The following is an 18,627-nucleotide window of genomic DNA, read 5'->3' as shown; positions in this document are numbered from 1 at the left end:
GTGACCAATGATTAGTCTTTGGCTTGAGGTGGGGAGGCTAAGTTTCAAATCCCCTCACACCTGTGACATTCCATGGGTTAACTCTAGCCTGTTAACTTTTACCCTGAACTACCTCACAAGATAGTTGGGAGGATAAAAATGGAGGAAAGAATTCTGTATATGGAAAATGAACTCTTGCCACCATGGGTCAATTAAGCATTGTACGTATATTTGCCATGTGAGAAGGGCAGTCTACATATAGTTTGTACATTATTTCTTTTGCAAATAAAAAAAATCTTCTACACTGTTTATGAATCAGCCATAGGTCAATAGGACATACTTGCTTGATTCAGACTCTTACACTCCTCAAATATGTTTGTGTAGTCTGGTTTCTCATAGCTTGTTCCACATATGAATGGAGGAAACATGGCATGGATCAGAGTGAATATGTTTTCCTGGATCAGCACAAACACTTTTAGAAATAAATTGATAGCTCTGCTTTATTACTGCTGCTTTGTTTTTAGCACATTTGTAGTAACCTTTATGGATTCTAACTCATCTGCTGATATATTTTGTTGCTTGCATCAAAGAGTCTCTGTTCTGGTTTGTGCATGAGGAGCTGGCATAGAAATAGTGGGGAGGAGGAATGTTATGACCCCTGCCATAGATAAGATTCAAGTAGACAGATGACAAGGTGGGGACCCTATTAGATTTCTTCTTCCACTTTTTATCAATGGGATAATTTCCCATGTGAGCTTTGTTCTTGTGATAAATATGTGAGATAAATGGGGTCCATTTGTTCTTTGCTGTATTCATTTGCTGGCGTTCTTTGCATGGAGCTGGGCTGGATCTCAGATGGTAGAACTGTCCATGGTGCTGTTCTGGCATTCTTTATACAGTGGAACCTCAGTTTTCGTTGCCTTCGGTTTTCATTGGTTTCGGTTTACATCTATTTTTTCAGTGAAAAATTTGTCTCGGTTTTCATCGACTTGCCTCTGTTTTCATCGATTTGCAGTAAGGTGCCGGGGTTTGAGGAGAAAAATCACCTGGACAAAGCTGTTGCAGGCCATGTCTGCAACTTGTTTAATGACAATGTCTTGCCCCATTTCAGACAAATCTTAAAGAGGCCTCAGAAACCGACCTCTTTGGACAGCTTTCTGGTTCGACATTGGTCCACTGGCTCTGAAGCAGGTCCTAGTGTTATTGTTTGTTATTGTTTTCAGCATTAAACCCTATGTTTATTCACCTAAAATGTGTTTTTGGTATGTTTTTTAGAGTGCCTAGAATGGGTTAATTGGATTTACATTGATTCCTATGGAAAAGTTTGCCTCGGTTTTCATTGGTTTCGGTTTTCATCGATTCTTTTCAGATGGATTATCAACAAAAACCGAGATTCCACTGTATTATGAAAACAGACAGCCCAATCCAGAGACCCAGGTGGGTGGGGATGGCAATGCTGCTGCTGCATTGTGCTGCTGCCTTCAGAGGGCTTGTTGGTGGTGTGGGGAGGCAAAAAAGGAAAGCAAAACTTCCTGTCACCAGAATGCCCTCTATATATTGGTCCATGGGCTTGCACCATCCAAAAAAGACGGGGTAGATTAGAGACTGGGGCTGCAGAACATCCGAAGGCAAACCTAGGGTGAATTAATGTTTGCTCCACCCTGACAACACCTCTGGAGTGCCTCCACTATGCTGGTGGGGCTGGCAGCAATGCTAGAGTGCTGAGCATCCTGGGAGGTTGCAGCAGCCTGCCATCAGCAAGTTTACCCTCCATTGGTGTAAGTGCCTCACAAAGGGCATTTCTTCTGGCTTAGGGTTGCACCACCTCCACTAGTCCTTTCAGCCCCCCCCCCCCACACACACACTTTGTGTTGGGCTGTAAAAGTCTTATATCTTTGGGAATGGCAGTCATTTTGGGTTAAAAAGACACTAAAACATATTCTTCTGGAATTTTTCACATCCCCATGAAGTTGTTTGCAAGAAGGTAGGTAAGATGAAGGAGAGGCAACTGTCACCTTCACCAAAGCATCACAGTATATTTTGCTATGCGATTGTGGATCTATACACACCATGGAACTAAGATTTATACTGACCTGGATTACTAAGACATTTGGACCAAAAACAATAACTATCTGAAAAGTGATACTGAACGGCCGTATGTTATTCCAATAATGCAGGTAGGGATGGGGGATGATCTAGCTAATACACAACTCCTACTTATTATACATGTTTTGTATCTTGGTCAGAACTGTTGAATTTTATTTTTGGAATTATTGTACTTTACAGTGTGTATTTTAATCAATAGGAAGACCTATTGACTGAACTGCATCTGGTTTTAAAGAATTTTGTTATGATTTACATTGAATTAGCCTTTATTATTTTTTTGTATGTAGCTCATTGCTATTCTGTCTGATGTGGGTTTGTGTCAGCCTTCTTGGTTACATGTTCTTTCTGGGTTGAAGTTCTTTCTTCCCCTTTCTGTTTGAGTTTGCAGGGTGATAGTCTTGCCTTGCTAGGCTAATGGGCAATGAAATTGCTAGTCCAGTATGGTAAGAGGCAACACCTCCAGGGTAATATGATTAATATGGATGCAGTGCCCCCTTCTCTATCCCCCCAAAGCAGCAACGGTACTTCTTTTAACAATCCCTTCCTTGTAAAGTCCCTTTATGGTTTGTAAGCTGTCAGTTGATGCATGTCATCGAGGGATATATTTCCTGTGTGGGTTTCCTGTTAAAGGGCCATCATATCAAAATATCAGTTCTCTCTTTCCCATACTGTTGAGATCAGGAAACTCCAGGGAGGCATCCATTTTGGAAAAAAATATCAAATGTGTATATTGCTATTCACGTGGTTCTTCATAGTAAACCACTTTTTTTTCAGATAACGGTGGTCTGTAGGTACCCATGTTTTACAGTGAAATCATGCTACAGGTCTGTTGAAAGAGATAACAAAGGAAATACAACATTTGTGCAGAGAAGGGGGAAAGGATGGCATTCTAAAGCCTCCAAGTAGTTCTTACCATAGCTGGTTTTGTATTTATTTAGGGTCATTGCCAATGGCCCTATTTACATTTTCCTTTATTAAAAAATATTGTAAGTGAACCGGCTTAAGATGGCAGTGTGGGAAATTGGTAAATACCCTTCCCTGGCCCACAACATCCCACAAAACTATATATTTCTCTTCACAAGAAATAAAGCTGAACACTAATTGAGCAATAAATAATCACCTCTTGGTAGGGGACAAAATACAAAGGATTGAGCAGAGAATCCAAGACACTGATAACAGTGTGCTTTTTTCTTGTATAACAAAGAATTTAGCACTGTCTCTTACACGACTGAGCTTTCTGTTCTTTTTCTGTGAATTTATTTCATTCTTTACTTTAGCCCATATGCCCAGTTCATGTTATAGAAAACTGGCATAAAACCATCAATTACAGTGCAGACAGCACACAACAACAGATCTGCCAGAAGCTTAGCAAAAGGGAAGGACTTTATATGATTGCATTTAAGTCTGGGAAAGTCTATTGAAGTGGCATCAAACATGTTATATAGTTAAGCCCTTACAGTGCAATCCTATGCAGACTGGAGTAACTCTCCATATGACTGCACTTTTGGGAGTACTGGACTAGGATCTGGAAGACTGGGCACAGATCCCTTCACTGCCATGAAACTAGCTTTGGGGTGATCACATTCTTTGAGCCTCACTTCATGGGGTTGTTGCTCACTACCCTGATCTCTTTAAAGGGAAGCCAGGATTAAAATGTACATAATAGGTAACAAAGTGTTATAGGGGATAGACTACTGGATTTCGATCAATGTGTGAGGATGCAGGTCCCCTGTGTGTATAACTTGGGAGCTTGCCAATAAGAAGAAAACCAGGTGTACTTCCAATTGTTCATCAGAGTGTAAATATAATCTATTTGCACTACATTGCCTTCAGTGAGATCTCATGTCTTCTTTTTTATTCTTCCTGCTCTGCAGTTAGTTTATTTCCATTATTTATAGTCTGCCTTTCTAACTGAGACTCAAACTGGATTACATAATTAAGTTAATGCAATCAACAAAATGAGACCTCTAATAAACAATCTAATAGGACTACAATTGGAAAAATGAAGCATAAGTACTAACTTATGGTAGTACATAAGTAGAAAAACAGTTCAATGAGAGCAAAATAATACACACAGCAACTGATAATATATACAATGCACAGTACTATAGTCCACAGTTTCCATCCCCCATTCCTTTTATTAAAAGATCTTCCCTGAACAATTTCATTATAGTATATAGCTCTATTACCTTTATAGAAAGCCCATCCAAATAACTGCAGAATTCCAAAAGCACAGAATTCTTCCTGACTTCCTTAGGCAGTCCATTCCACAAGATGGGATCTGCTATTGCATGTGTGTGTTTGGCAGTTGTTAACCTTGCACACTTGCAGGGTGGCACCCAGAGATGGCCTTGCTCAGATGAGCAAAGCTGGCATTGAAGACAAGTAGTCCTTCAGATATGAGAGTCCAAGGTCAAGAAGGGGTTTGTGTGTAATAGCCAGTACCCTGAATTGCACCCAGAGGCGTGGTTGCAGAAATGAACCCAATAGACTGCAGAAATGGCAGGTAATATGCATGTTCCACCTAGCTGCTGGTAATAACAGAACTGTTGCATTCTACAACAACTAGTTGCCTTTGAAGGGAGCAATACATAATGTGCATTATAGTAGTTTAGTCTCAATGTTACTGTGGCATGGATCCAGGGGGCGAAGTAAACAAGTCATCTTCTAGGCTAAACTAAGGCCTTTCCAACATAATGTGCATTATAGTAGTTTAGTCTCAATGTTACTGTGGCATGGATCCAGGGGGCGAAGTAAACAAGTCATTTTCTAGGCTAAACTAAGGCCTTTCCAAATGTTCACAGTGTAGTTTTCTGCTCAAAGTATCAGAAATGCACAGTTATTACTTATTAGCTGAGATCTCCAAAGCCTGCCCAATGAGATTCTTATAAGGCACTCTGTTACCATAGTATCAGATCTCCTCCAATTTTTTCCATGTATTTATCCTTATGATTCCCATATTTGGCAAGATATTTCTAAACCACTCATTTTGTTGCTAAGAAATTAAGAAAAAAAGGCATAATAAAAGAGTATGTCTCAAAGCAGATTGAATATCTCAGTCCTGTACTATGTACTATAATAATGATAGGAGACCAAAGTACCTAATGCTAGAAATGCTCAAATAACAAATGATACATTGAGTCAAACAGAAGAAAGGCAGATGGCTCAGACAAATGAACTGTGCCTTATGCTATGGGGGGAGTTGAAAGCTGCAAAGGCCACCAGATAATCAGGTGGAGTGGGGGCGGGGTATGGAGAATTGCCTTCTAATTTCAAATACGTCAAGGGCTTCAGACATTTCTCCAGCCACTATTCAATTACTCACACATTTGGTTGGAGGTGCTTCACTGTAAGAGCTAAAACTGATCCTACATAAGACAACTTCCAACAACCTTCTTTAAGTGACAAGAAGAGACTGTGAACGCTTATTTGTAATGTGTGGCACTATTCTGTGAACTCATGCACGAGCACACAACTGAGGATTTTCTTTTTTAATTTCTCACATAAAATAATTTCTCACATAAAAACAAACACACACACATGCTCAGACACAGACACCAGCAGCATCAACAAAGAGAAAAAAAAGAAAAGAAAAACAGGTCAATAAATCACAAAACACAACCCATTACACATCCTACAATGACTTCCAGCGATCTCATCTTAGACTGAAAGTTTACTCTAGATTCATGCTTAAAATAATGTGAAAAATCAGTTATTTTTTGCTTTTCTAACATTTTAAACATTTCTGCTGTTTTAGGTTTCAAATCCTGCTATTGTTTCTCTGTTCGAATAGGTTTTCAAAATGTATTTCATAAAAGGTTTCCAGTTTTCTAAATAAAAGTTTTCCATATTATTCGAGATGTCAGTTTTGCCATTTCTGCATATTCTGTGACTTTCAAAACCCAGTCCTCCTTTGTTGATATTTTATTGTCTCTCCATTTTTGTGCATATAGAGTCATTGCAACAGTAGTCACATACATAAAAAGTGATTTGCATTGATTAGGAATATCATCTCCCTTGAGTCCCAACAAGAAAACTTCAGGTTTTTTCCCAATTATTGTCTTCAAAATCTTTTGTATTTCTTTTAATATCATGTCCCTCAAAAGTTTAGCTTCTTTACACATCCACATTTACGTATGAAAGAAAGACCCCTCTTGTTTTTGGCACTTCCAGCATTAGTTAGATATACCTTTGCTGTCTGATAGAACTAACTAAAAGCCCTACCACCTGTTTAAACCTTACATTAATACAACAGCAGCCTGATTTTAAGTGGTAAAATAGGTTGGACATGGCCTTTTATTAACATATTGGTTCAAGATAAACAGAAGTGTAAGGCACAGCATGGGGATCTGATTGTGTGCTGGGCAGCCCAAGTGCTGTCCCCCAGCATCCTAAATTTTCCTCCAGCCCGCCTGCTGAGGAAAATGCCATGAGAGATTCCAGATGGGCGGTTGCCACTTCCTGAAGACTCCTGTTGCTGCCAGGGACGCAAGCCATATAAGTCTACATCTGGGCATGCAACCCGTTGACTTGCTCTAACCCAAACCTCTTAAGGAGGTTTCTTAAAGTGGGGATCTCACCCGTTGTCCCCCACCTATAGATCAGTCCCCCATACACAATCGCCAAAGAGCTTTAAACCAGCTCCTGCCAAAAGCTTCCTAAACCTCGAGCCAATCACACAATTCACCCCGTATGCTATGAAGCCAACAGTCCATACCCCACAAAGATAAATGCACCCCATTGGCCCTGTAAAGAGGCTCCAGCTTGTGTGTGATGTACCTCTTCCCATGTCCAATTACAAAACATGAAGCTGCACGGCAAGTCTTAATCCTAGCCAAGTCCACCTGTTTAGGAGAGATGGCGCCACGCCAGCAACGGCTCTCCAAAAGTTTGGACCAGAAAAGCATGGTCTCGGGCAACATACATAAAATGTAGTCCTGATCAGGCCACATCTTATGGATTAAAGTGATCCGTTTGCAAGCTGGCAAGTTGTTCTATCCGAGGTGAATGATGAGTGTGTGAGGAGCTCCAAAACGATCCACCTTCTCCTGAAGTATGGGTAAAAGAGCATCCCAGCGCATCCTCCTGAAGCCAAACCACAAAACCCTAACTCCTGCTGGTAGACCCATGTTCCAACCCCATCCTGAGGAGGCAGCGTAGCGGGATGCCCAGTGGACAGTTCTGTGGCTGATAATCCATATTTGCTGGGGACCTGCAGAGACTACAAGACAACTTGTTTAAGCGTGTGCCAGGAGCCTGATGTAAGCCTTGTAGGCAGAAGAACACCATCTGCCCAGAGATTGAATATGTTCAGCTGGCCACCCCAGGGAATCTGCTGTGGATAACATCCCAATCAAAAAAAAATGGAGGACATAGAACATGTAGGGGAGATCAAACCTTATCAGGCACATCCTGAACACACTGGCCAGTTGATATCGTGATAAGCACGACCCATCCTTGTGAATGAGCAAGGGGTCTGGAACCTCATTACATCTTTGCCAATTTGTTTTGGCTTATATAATTGTTTAATATTTTTCCTTCAAATTATAACATGCTGTGAACTTAAGATCTTTCTTCTACAGTTTCTCCCGCGATTCTATCTGTATGTTTCTACCAACATTTCTGGCCCATTTAATTATTACAGACTTAACAACCTTGTCTTCTGTGTCCCATTTCTTCTTCTACATTTTAGTAATCAGTTTATCATCATTAGTACATAAGTTACACTCAAAATCTCTCATTTCAGTGGAAAACCCTGTATTTTTATAATTGACTTAAAATGCTTCTAGAAGTTCATTGTAATGAAACTAGTTTTTAATTATATCTTTTAAATCGTTCCTAGGTCTAAGTGCACATTTGTCATCTTGGAAATTCAGCAATTCTTTATAAGTTGCCATTTTTCTTGCATATTTATCTCTTTTCAAGTAAAAGCTTCAATTGGAGACAACCATAAAGAAGTTACACTTGCTATCAATCTTTTATATTTCGGCTGTATCCAAAGTCTCCTTTTTATATATTTCATCTTATCATATCACAAATATCCATGCCTTCTGTGATGTATTAGGCTATTATAAGGTTAATTTGAGAAGGTGCAGTGTAGCTTTAGCAGAAGCACCAAGTGTTAACCAGAGTGCAACCTGATTGACTGGGCTGAAAGGCAATAGCCAGTAGCCACAGATAGGGTGGGCTAGCTGTTATGAAAGCAGGAAAAGCCTGTCAGAAAGAGAGAGGGGGAGAAGGTCAGAGTTTTTTTGTTTAATTTTTTTATTCAAATAAAAAATGTTACAATAAATTCAATCATATAACATAACAATGTGTTATTTCCTGTCACAGAAAATATAGTTGAACTTCCTTTTAGCATTTATACCCCAAGATAATTACATTCATATATTACATTTTCAAAAGTCTTATTTCAGGAATACCGTATATCTAATTTAAGTAACTAATTAATGAGCATAAGTTACCATGTTCCTGTTTCCATGTCAATACTGTTTCATTTCATTACCTATGTATATGTTGATCATCACTGTCAGAGTTTTGAAAGCAGGTTGTGAGCTTGCGTGACACACAAATTGTGTCAGTCATCAAAGTCAGGGGAAATCTAGTCTGAAGGCAGATTGGGACTTAGACAATGGGAGAACAGCCAAAGGGGCCTGTATCCTCAAAGAGATCTCAGACTGAGAGGAAACAGCCTTGTTTCCTTGAAAGGCTAGAGGCCTGGTTGGTGGGAAACAAGAGGGAAACCGAACTCACAGGAACACTGCAAAGACCACAGAGTTCTTAGCAAGTGTCTCATGAGGAGACAACATCCAGATATAGGGCTGGAGAGCTCTTGACGGGGTTTAGCTTAACTGGCAGAGTTAAGAGTTGGTTTACTGGAACCCCAAAGCATATTCTGCCCATGCCAGTGTGAATTCCCTTTGGAGTAAGGGTGGGAGTTTTAGAAGAGTGTTCAGAACTGTGGTGTAAAGGTTAACCCTAAGGAAAGATACCTGTGAGTGTGGGAAACTATAGGTGAAGTAATCTGTGCACTGAAACAGCCAACTTAAGTGAAGCAAAATCTTTTAACTGAAACAGCTATTTAAGTGAACCTGCATTTGCTTTGTAACCTCTAAGAAATATCTGCCTAAAGAAACCACTAACGCTTGGTGTCTCTCTGAAATAACAACCTGAGAAGAGAAGTTTGTAAAATAAAATCTAGTTTTGTTTTATTGTTCAAAAGCCTCTATAAGTTCCATTTATTTTATCTCAGGATTTGGTGGCAGCTTTTTATATGTTAATTTTTCTAACAGGGTTTTTGACAGTAAAGGCCGATGTGTATGTGTGTGAGTGGGGGACTGCCTAGGTCAACAAACAGCTACCAAACATCTACCCTCAGCAACATTCTTCCCTTCCTTTTGGGCCTCTGTTTTCTCTTCAGGGATTAGATGCTGTTATACCATCCATGCCAACAAAACCTTATCGTTCCAAGATGCTGCTACTCTTTAATATCACCCATTCCCTTATCCACACCAATGAGGCAGCTTCAAAATAAAGTCTTTAATTTGGCAATGAGAAACTCCCTCTTTCATCTGCATCCTCTTCTGCCCCCCCCCCCCCCAGTGTCTCTGCTTGAGGTGCCCTGTTTTTGGTTGGGACAGAAAGGGGGAATGCAAGCCAGTTTCTACAGTTCTTAAAATGGCTTTATTCAAGGAAAGAAACAAGACCCTAACTCCTCCCAGGGTTTAACTAAACAGAGTACTTGCTTATCCTCAGGCTGTAGGAAGCTGCAGACTTGGTTCTTTTCTGGCTGCTGTGGATGGTTGACAGTCTCTTGCTTCCTTGTAGCTCTGGAATTCTCGATCTTCGCTCTGACTGTAGATACACTTGGCTTGTTCTCTTTTTAGCCCACCATATAACCTATGGACTTCTCTTTAAACTACTCTAAGATTATATGGACGTTATGAACAGTGTGGACATCTTCACCCTTAGCACCTCATAGACCAGTGGTGGCAAACTTATGGCATGGGTGCCAGAGGTGGCACTCAGAGCCCTATCTGTGGGCACCCCCCACACACATCTAGGCTGGCCTGGGCCGCCGGGCTCGATTATTAGCATTAAACCTAAGACCTAGTTTTGGGGAAGCAGTGTAGGTAACCCTGTTAGGCGCTGTTAAATCCCACTAATTTTCATGCAAAGAACTAAAGCGTGATCCTTTACCTGGGAGTAAGCTCAGTTGCTGGCAATGGGGCTTGCTTCTGAGTAAACCCTCCTAGGGTTGTGATTCACCCATTGGAAGAGTTGCACAGTTGCTTCAAAGCAAAGCCACCAACTACCACCAAGCTTACTCCCAAGTAACGCATGCCTTGGAGCCAACCGTTTTTTCTAAACTAAACCCTCAGTATTCAGGTTAGATTGCCATGTTGGCACTTTGCGATAAATAAGTGGGTCTTGGGTTGCAATTTGGGCACTCGGTCTCGAAAAGGTTCGCTATCACTGTCATAGACTAACTGAACAAACTAACACAGAGGGTTTCTGGGTAGGGAAAAGGAAATTGCCTGCTGGGGAAAAGTCTTAAAGGGGCAAGGTCTAACGAAAACACCCTCCCAAGAAAGACTTAACAATAAGGCAAAACCAAACTGACTATGGTTGAACTAATTCTTAGTTTCTTACCTTGCCAAATAAAATTACTTCTATCTTTTTGCCATTATTTAAAACATAATGCCAAGTTGATTATTAGAATGGCGTACAACTGAGGATTTTCAAGGAAAAAGTATGCTGTTCAGAACAAAACTATCATGTTCAGAAGTCTGTCTCCACTGTGTATCATGTCTTGCATCTCAGGGGACCAGAAAGTCAGCCCTCAAGTTCTTAGAGTGGATTCAGTGCTGTGTCTAATAAGTGTTTCCTGAACTACCACTTACATGTCATGAGAAAATATTCCACAGTGATATCCTTTGGTGAGTAATGAGATGTCTTTGAATTTCATTCCTGGTCTAGACAGAGTATATAAGAATTGCAGTTCTTTAATGGTTGACATGCAGGGTAAATTTACAACTGTACATCAATTAGTCCTTATAAAAATATCCTTCATTCAGCATTATCATTTAATTATTCTGATGCACCCACATTCAGATTCTTTTAAGCTAGTCAAGATCTTTAAGCCTTATTTCATCAGAAAGGTCTTCTTCAAGACTGTCATCCCAATCTTACTAACATGGTTGTGATCGATATGTGTTTTGAATGGAGGAAATACAACTCTGGCCTCTGCTACACTCACAGGTAGTAGAGCAGGTTGTTTTATTTCAAGTTACAACTGGGAAGTGTCATTTTGAAAACTCCCATACAAAAAGTTCCCTGAAATTACTAGGAGGAGCAATTCTCATCCAACCTGTACCCTTCTAAGAAGGTTTTATCCATGCATTCTTTAGCCCCCATCTGGGTGGCTAGATCTGTTAAAATATTACATATTCAGAGAAACATTTAGGACATGAGTATTCCTAATATATCCCAAGAATCACTTGAAAATGGTTATATTTTGTTCTCATTGACCTCACCCAAATTGCACATATCTGAAATCTCATTAGCTGTTCAGTGTTCTATCACCAATGAAGCAAAGACAAGATTATTTTTATTGACTGCAATTTCAATAGAATATTTATTAAGAAATGAGAACTATTGAAAAATAAGTATTCACCTACCAGGATATACACAATTTTCCAGGTTGTATTTGGCCACCAGATGGTGCTCATAAATTTGCATGTCAAATTGATACAAGCAGTCAGAAGAAAAACTTGGGGTGGGGGGTGGGGGTGGGAATAAAACAGAGCTGGTGGGTATATATCTCCCTATGCCAACAAAGTTTCAATGATTTATTAGCATAAATAAGTATTCCACACCAGCCTAGTTCCGCCATTGCATTGGTAGTATCAACTTGAGGTATTTTCATCAACAGAAATGTCAAAACTGGGTGGAATGAGGATGTGAATTCCCTATTAAGGACCTTTGCTCATCAGCACAATTTCCCCACCTCTGCAATGGCAGAACATAAGACTGGCAGTGGCTAGAAAATAAGGCCCGTAGAAGAGCCCCTGACCAGTTCTTCCCTTTCCATCCTACAACAACAATGAAGATTAGGATTCTGAATAATTTTGATGCTAATCACAGCACAAAAGAGGCATGTCAGTACTAGTGAATTAAGTCTGACTCTGGATATCAAGGAATGTGCTATTAATTTTCATACCTACAGAACTTGAAGCACTTAAGTCAGAACTTGCTGGTGGCAAAAATTCACTAGTGAAAGGGCACAACACCAATGGCCAGGGGTCATAAAAAGTGGGTGAAGATTGCATTGTTAACATCCTTTCAGATACACTCCCTAAAAATTCAGATGTAACCAGAGGTGTAGCTGGGCCAAACTGCGCCCGGTGCACAGTGTGTTTTTCTGCCCCCATGGCCTCCTGTGGCGACCCCCCCCCCGCGGCACACACCCCGCCCCCCTTGCCACACTTACTTATGTTCCTTTTCTATTTCTAGTACTTTTTGAGGCTGAAAAAAGCGGTTCACAGTTCAGGGAAAAAACTGCCTGACGAACTATACTTTCCAGGAGACCTTGTGAGCCCCAAGGTCTCCTGGGAATTGCAGTTCCTCAGGCAGTGTTTAGCCTGAACCGTAAATAGGCTGCTTTTTTCAGCCTCAAAAAGTACTTTAAAAAGAAAAAGGAACAAGGTAAGGGAAGAAGGTTGTCGGGGGGGGGTGCTGCGAGGGACTCTTGAAGGGGGGGGGCAGGGCTAGGCCAAGGGTGAGGGCGAGGGTGTTTCCACGGCATGCACCCAGTGCATGACGCATCCCCCGCCCCCTTGGTGCTCCGCCACTGGATGTAACCCTTCTCCAGAAATCCTAACTCCTCTGCTTCAACCAGGACTTTCAGAACAAGGCACACCAACAGGAAACCCAGAACAAAATGGGGCATCCACAGCCTCCACTCTTTACCCTGAGTTTACAGAGCATTCAAATATGGCCATAGAGTGTCTTCTCCTGCAATTAAAGTACAATATATTGGATTAATGAGCCTGTCTTCCTCCATAGGCTTTCCACGTATCCCTTGACAGAAGCATGTCAGGCCAAATCAGCTAATGAGAATTGCACCATAGTCATAGTTCTGTTGAAATGTTGCAGTCTGTGCTGAAATATATCTGCTGTCATCTAAACTGCAGGCAAAGTTACACTCTTCTGAAAACTTGTTGAAGGTCATACTTTTCATAAAACACATGCACATTGCCGTAGAACAGGGGCTTACTGCCCAGGGGGACATATGGGGTCAAGTGTCATGTAGAGGGCAGAAAATTGCCTCCCACACTCCTACTCCTTCCCCCCTGGTCCACATACTGACTTCAAGACCTGGTGCAAAAAAAGTTGTTTGGTCATGGTGGGGGAGGGTGGCCACCCATACAGGGGCAAGGGGGTGGGGGGGCGTGGAAAGCTCAGATTTTGCACCAGGGTATATTTTTCCTACATACTCTACCTACAGCAACCATTGACGCCTCATTTTGAATTGCACAGATAAAGATTAGATGAAAACGTTCTTATAGCAAACAAATGTTCTTGACTATTGCAAGCAATTAATTGCAGCTATTTCAGTAAAAACAACAACAAAATCTCTGCAAGGAACTTTTAGATCACTCTGTTATGACCTAAATTTGCTCCCATTAAAGTCAATGGAAGTTTATACAAACTTTGAGATAAAAAGCTGATGTTGGATCTTCTGCTATTTGTTAAATTATCTTTCAGTGATTTAGGGTTTTTCCAAACTGATACATGAACATACTATGGCTACAGCTTGTATAATAATGGGAATTCCTATCAGTTATATTTGGACACTATTCTCAATTAGTTATTGTGGACTATTTTGATGTTTTTAAAATTAATACTTTCATGATGAATAGGTTTTATTGTTGTTACCTACCTTAGGTTTCAGTGTTCTATAAGCTATATAGATTTGTATCAGTGCAACAAAAAGAGTAACGCCCTTTTAAACCCACCAATATTTTAAAATAACTAAATACAGTTTTGTGACTGTGTCTAAGGAGGCCAAATGTGCTAGTGCTGGAGAAGCTCTACAGTCATTGGTGGTACTAATAACTCCATCAATGTATATATGTTCAGGATTGAAGAGGAAAGTACCTTGTGGAAGTAATGATAAATGCTACCTTCCAGCTATTCAGATGCATCATCCTGGTTAAATTAACTATAGCAACATTCATTCCTTCATGAGGAACACAGGATGAGTTGAATAACCACCGTCCAGTCTGAAATGTCCCTTGTTTGAGCAAGGTGATTGAGCGAGTGGTTGCTAGATACTTTAGAAATTCATGAATAAAGTGGATTGTTTCAGGTCTGTTTATAGGACTCAAATGGCCTTGATCACCCTGGTGGATAACATACGCCAGGAAATGGATGAAGGAGTGCAACTCTGTTAATTAATTGTCCTGGACATTCCTGTGACTTTTGATAACATTGATCATTGTATCCTTTTGGCCTTTCTTTCGGAACTGGAACTGGGAGGATCTATTCTGCAGTCATTTTCATCCTACTTTGAGAGTAGGTGCTGGGGGACTGATGCTCTGCCCCCTGGCCTACAAGTTCCCCAAGATTCTATCTCTCCCCACATACTTTTCAACATCTATAGAAAGCCACTGGGAGTGGTCATCCAGAGATTTGGCCTTAGTTGGCACCAATATGCAGATGATGCTCAGTGCTATCTCATGCTACAAGCAGAACTCAAAGAGACTGCGGAAACTGTGAACAGGTTCCTAGAGGCAATTGTGGAATGGGTGAAGGCTAACAAGCTGAAACTGAATCCTGACAAAACAGAGGTATTACTGATAAGGGAAAAGCCTGACCCAGAAAATGGAGTATTTCCTATCCTCAATGGCACTGCTCCTAAAGGAGTCTGGACCCAAACTGCTTGTTGGTTAAACAGGTGAAAGTTATAACCAGGGGTGCCTTTCAGTACTGTCAGCTAGTGAGCCAGCTGCATTCCTTCCTGGAGAGAAATTTTGCCATTGTGGTGCATGCTGTGGTAACAGCTAGAGTACTTTACTGCGATGTGTTTTATGATGGGCTACCTTAAAGACTGTACAGAAATGTTAGCATGCTAGAGTGGGTCACAGGGACCATATCACTCCAGTCTTGTTCCATTTCCACTGGCTTCCAATTTGTTCCAATCTCAGTTTAAAGCCCTGCATGACTTGGGATCAACATATTTTAAATAATGCCTTCTTCCAAATGAGGCTACCTATACACACTCCATTAATCTTCAGAGACATTACTAGATGAGTGTCAACCCAAGAAAGGGCTTTCCTGGTCCTGGCACCAAAGCTTTGGAATGTCCTCCCTTAGGAGAGTCCTCTGCCTCCCTCTGCTTGTGTCTTTCATGAGTAAGTGAAGAATTTTGAGTTTCACTTGGCATACTCGTAATAATGGTTATTGGCCCATCTTCCTGTTTTTGGTGTTCTTCATGCATTTTTATTGATTTATTTTATGATTTTGAACATATTATAATTGTTCAGCAGTTTTGAAGTTTTATAACCATTGCCTTGGAGACTTTGATTAGGTGGAAAGGAGATCTGAAAATATTTTAAATAAACAAATGTTTTTAACAAACAAACATCCCTTTAAAAGGTTCGGCTATGGGCTTATGTGAGAAAAGACTGAGATCTTTCACATACCCCCTTCTACTCTCTTAAAAGCCATGATAAAACAGCTATATGCTGATTCCCCCCCCCCCCCCAATGTGATACTTTCTCTCTCTCCTGGTATAGTAATGTTGTGCTTTGTTGCAAACTCACATCAATTCATAAAAGCTATGAATTCTCCCACAAGAGAAACCTACTTTAAAGTACAACCGATCCTTTTCTGAATGAGGCTGGTTGACTTCTTGTTCTACAAGATGCAGAAAATAGAGCTGGACTGTGTGGAAGAACTCGGTAGTGTGATCGATACCCAAAGGAAATCTTCAAATAGTTCACTTCTTCATAGCATTGGCATTGAGGGCATTTCAATAAACATCTCTTCAAAGCTTGAATCTTAACAGTAGTGGGTAGGCAAATTAAAACAGATTAGCTGGGAGAGATTCATATTTATCTTATCCATGTCAATATGCTATAAATTCCATTGGTTTAGAAGCACAGGACAGTCTAAACTATGAAACTGATTTCTCGTACCCTGCTTCCCCGGAATTCTGCACATTACAAGCATCTAGTAGAATAATCACAGTGGTATGCTAGTTTTTAATTCACCCTTCATTGCGTTATTGTTTGTGTGCTCTTCTGCTGTCTATATGCTGTCATGTTACTGAAAGTGGAAACCATACTGATGACGCAATCTGAGACCTACACCTTTTGTTAAAAAAAGAGAAAATAAACCCATTTGGTCCAGTTCATCCCATTCCCATAAGAACCTGCATAGAAAAATAACCATTTGGACACAGAACAATGGTCTACTAAAGAAAATCAGAGACATGCTTTTATGTAGCAAACACTTTAAAGATTGGGGTGCTGTGTGGTTTCCGGGCTGTATGGCCGTGTTCTAGCAGCATTCTCTCCTGACGTTTCGCCTGCATCTGTGGCTGGCATCTTCAGAGGATCATCTTCAGATGCCAGCCACAGATGCAGGCGAAACGTCAGGAGAGAATGCTGCTAGAACACCGCCATACAGCCCGGAAACCACACAGCACCCCAGTGATTCCGGCCGTGAAAGCCTTCGACAATACTTTAAAGATTCTTAAAGGGCAGAGAATAGCAAAACAATCAAAGTGCAAAAGTAAAGTTGAGCAACCTGTGAGCTACAAACGAGATGGAAGGAGGCTTTGAATAATGCTCATCCTGCAGCAATTAGAGGAGACAGAGGATACCTGAACATTTCATTTGCAACACTTCCGAGCTTCATTTGCTGCTTATTTGTGGTGCCCTAACAACTGACAGAACCATTGATTTCTGTCTCCCAAGTCCTTGGTATTAGGAAGCCCTCAGAGAAATTGAAACTCTCACATTTTTGGTTAACCTTTGTATCCCTTGCCTCCTCTGCCTTTCTTCCACTTTCTTGCTTTCTATGTTAACAAAGAAAAGTCAGTCTTGAAGTATGTTTCAGATTCTAGTAAGTTGCATTAAATAAAAATGTTATTTCTGCAGGAGGAAAAGCTAAGTGAAGAACAAACCATCTTTATCATACTTTGGTACCCTTGCCTGTCAACAACTGTTCTTGTTGCAATTAATGAGATGATACAAAAAGTCTAGTACAGTTATCCAACTGACTCTATAACCCAGGGAATTTTCACAACCACATTTATACCAAAGTGTTATTTCAATGTATTAATATTACCATGAGTGGCAAGTAAGATTCAAATAGGATTTTAGATACTTGAAAGCTTCAGTTGACTAAGTTTACATAATCTGAGTTGTAGACATAGACATCTGTTAATTCAAAAGCTATTTAGATGGTGTTGGTGCCATGCTGGAATAAAATAATCATTTGTTTTGTTTAGGTAATTATGGTGAGAGTGGTATGGAAGCCTTCAAAGAGCTGGCTGCTCAAGAAGGTCTCTGCATTGCTCATTCAGACAAGATCTACAGCAATGCAGGAGAAAAGAGCTTTGACCGACTGTTACAGAAACTCCGGGAAAGGCTGCCAAAGGCCCGCGTTGTGGTGTGCTTCTGTGAAGGAATGACTGTCCGGGGGATTCTCATAGCTATGAGACGTCTGAAAGTGCAGGGGGAGCTTCTCCTGATTGGAAGGTAAGTGGTTTAAGTCATACTTACAGTTGGACTCTGTTGGATTGAATCACTCCCTCTATATGCAGGTTTTATGGGGACGCTGTCACAATATTTCCCATTTCTGCTAACCAAATATTCCACATGTTCACCATTATTGTGTACAATTCATTTATCACGATCTGGTGCAACAGTCCATTGTGCAAATTACTCTGGCACTGCTACTATCCAGTGGTGGGATTCAAAGAATTTAACAGCTGATTGTTTACAAGCACCATTTTTACAACCGGTTCTGCCAAAGTGGTGCAAACCTGCTGAATCCCACCACTGCTACTATCCCAGGAAAAAGAAGATTCTTCTGCTCCTTCTGCACATGCAGAATAATGCACTTTCAATCCACTTTCAATGCACTTTGCAGCTGGATTTTACTGTGTGGAATAGCAAAATCCACTTTCAAACAATTGTGAAAGTGGATTGAATATGCATTATTCTGCATGTTCGGAAGGGGCTAGAGTGATGTTTTTTCCTAATATAACTATTTTTTTATTCTGTTTGTGTAAATATGTGTATCCTATCTTTCTTCCTGAAGGAAAACTCTTATTTCTTTGTACATAAATATAATAGGCGCAAAATAATGTTATGCATTCCTTTCTTTTGCGATCTGTATTTCGCTATCACCAGGAATTTAATTCCAACCCCCTTATAATTTCTCCTGTAGTATTATGTCCAAGCTTTAAAGCAGTTTTGAAGGGCTAGGGAGTCCTGAGGAAATTACTAGTGTGGGATTCCAGGT

General features: G+C 40.6%; 1 protein-coding gene across 1 annotated transcript in view; it reads left to right on the top strand.

The window, feature by feature from the left end:
• The window catches only part of LOC125437613 (metabotropic glutamate receptor 1-like), a 124,399-nt gene that overhangs the window by 52,712 nt on the left and 53,060 nt on the right, over positions 1-18,627 (top strand). Inside the window, exon 3 of the mRNA XM_048505372.1 lies at positions 17,609-17,858. Within this exon, the coding sequence (XP_048361329.1) occupies positions 17,609-17,858 (250 nt within the window). The remainder of the gene's footprint in view (positions 1-17,608; positions 17,859-18,627) is intronic.

The sequence above is a fragment of the Sphaerodactylus townsendi genome, linkage group LG01 (assembly GCF_021028975.2).
Source record: "Sphaerodactylus townsendi isolate TG3544 linkage group LG01, MPM_Stown_v2.3, whole genome shotgun sequence".
Lineage (NCBI taxonomy): Eukaryota > Metazoa > Chordata > Lepidosauria > Squamata > Sphaerodactylidae > Sphaerodactylus > Sphaerodactylus townsendi.
The sequence above is the reverse complement of the archived record's forward strand: the minus strand, read 5'-3'. Positions and strand labels throughout refer to the sequence as shown.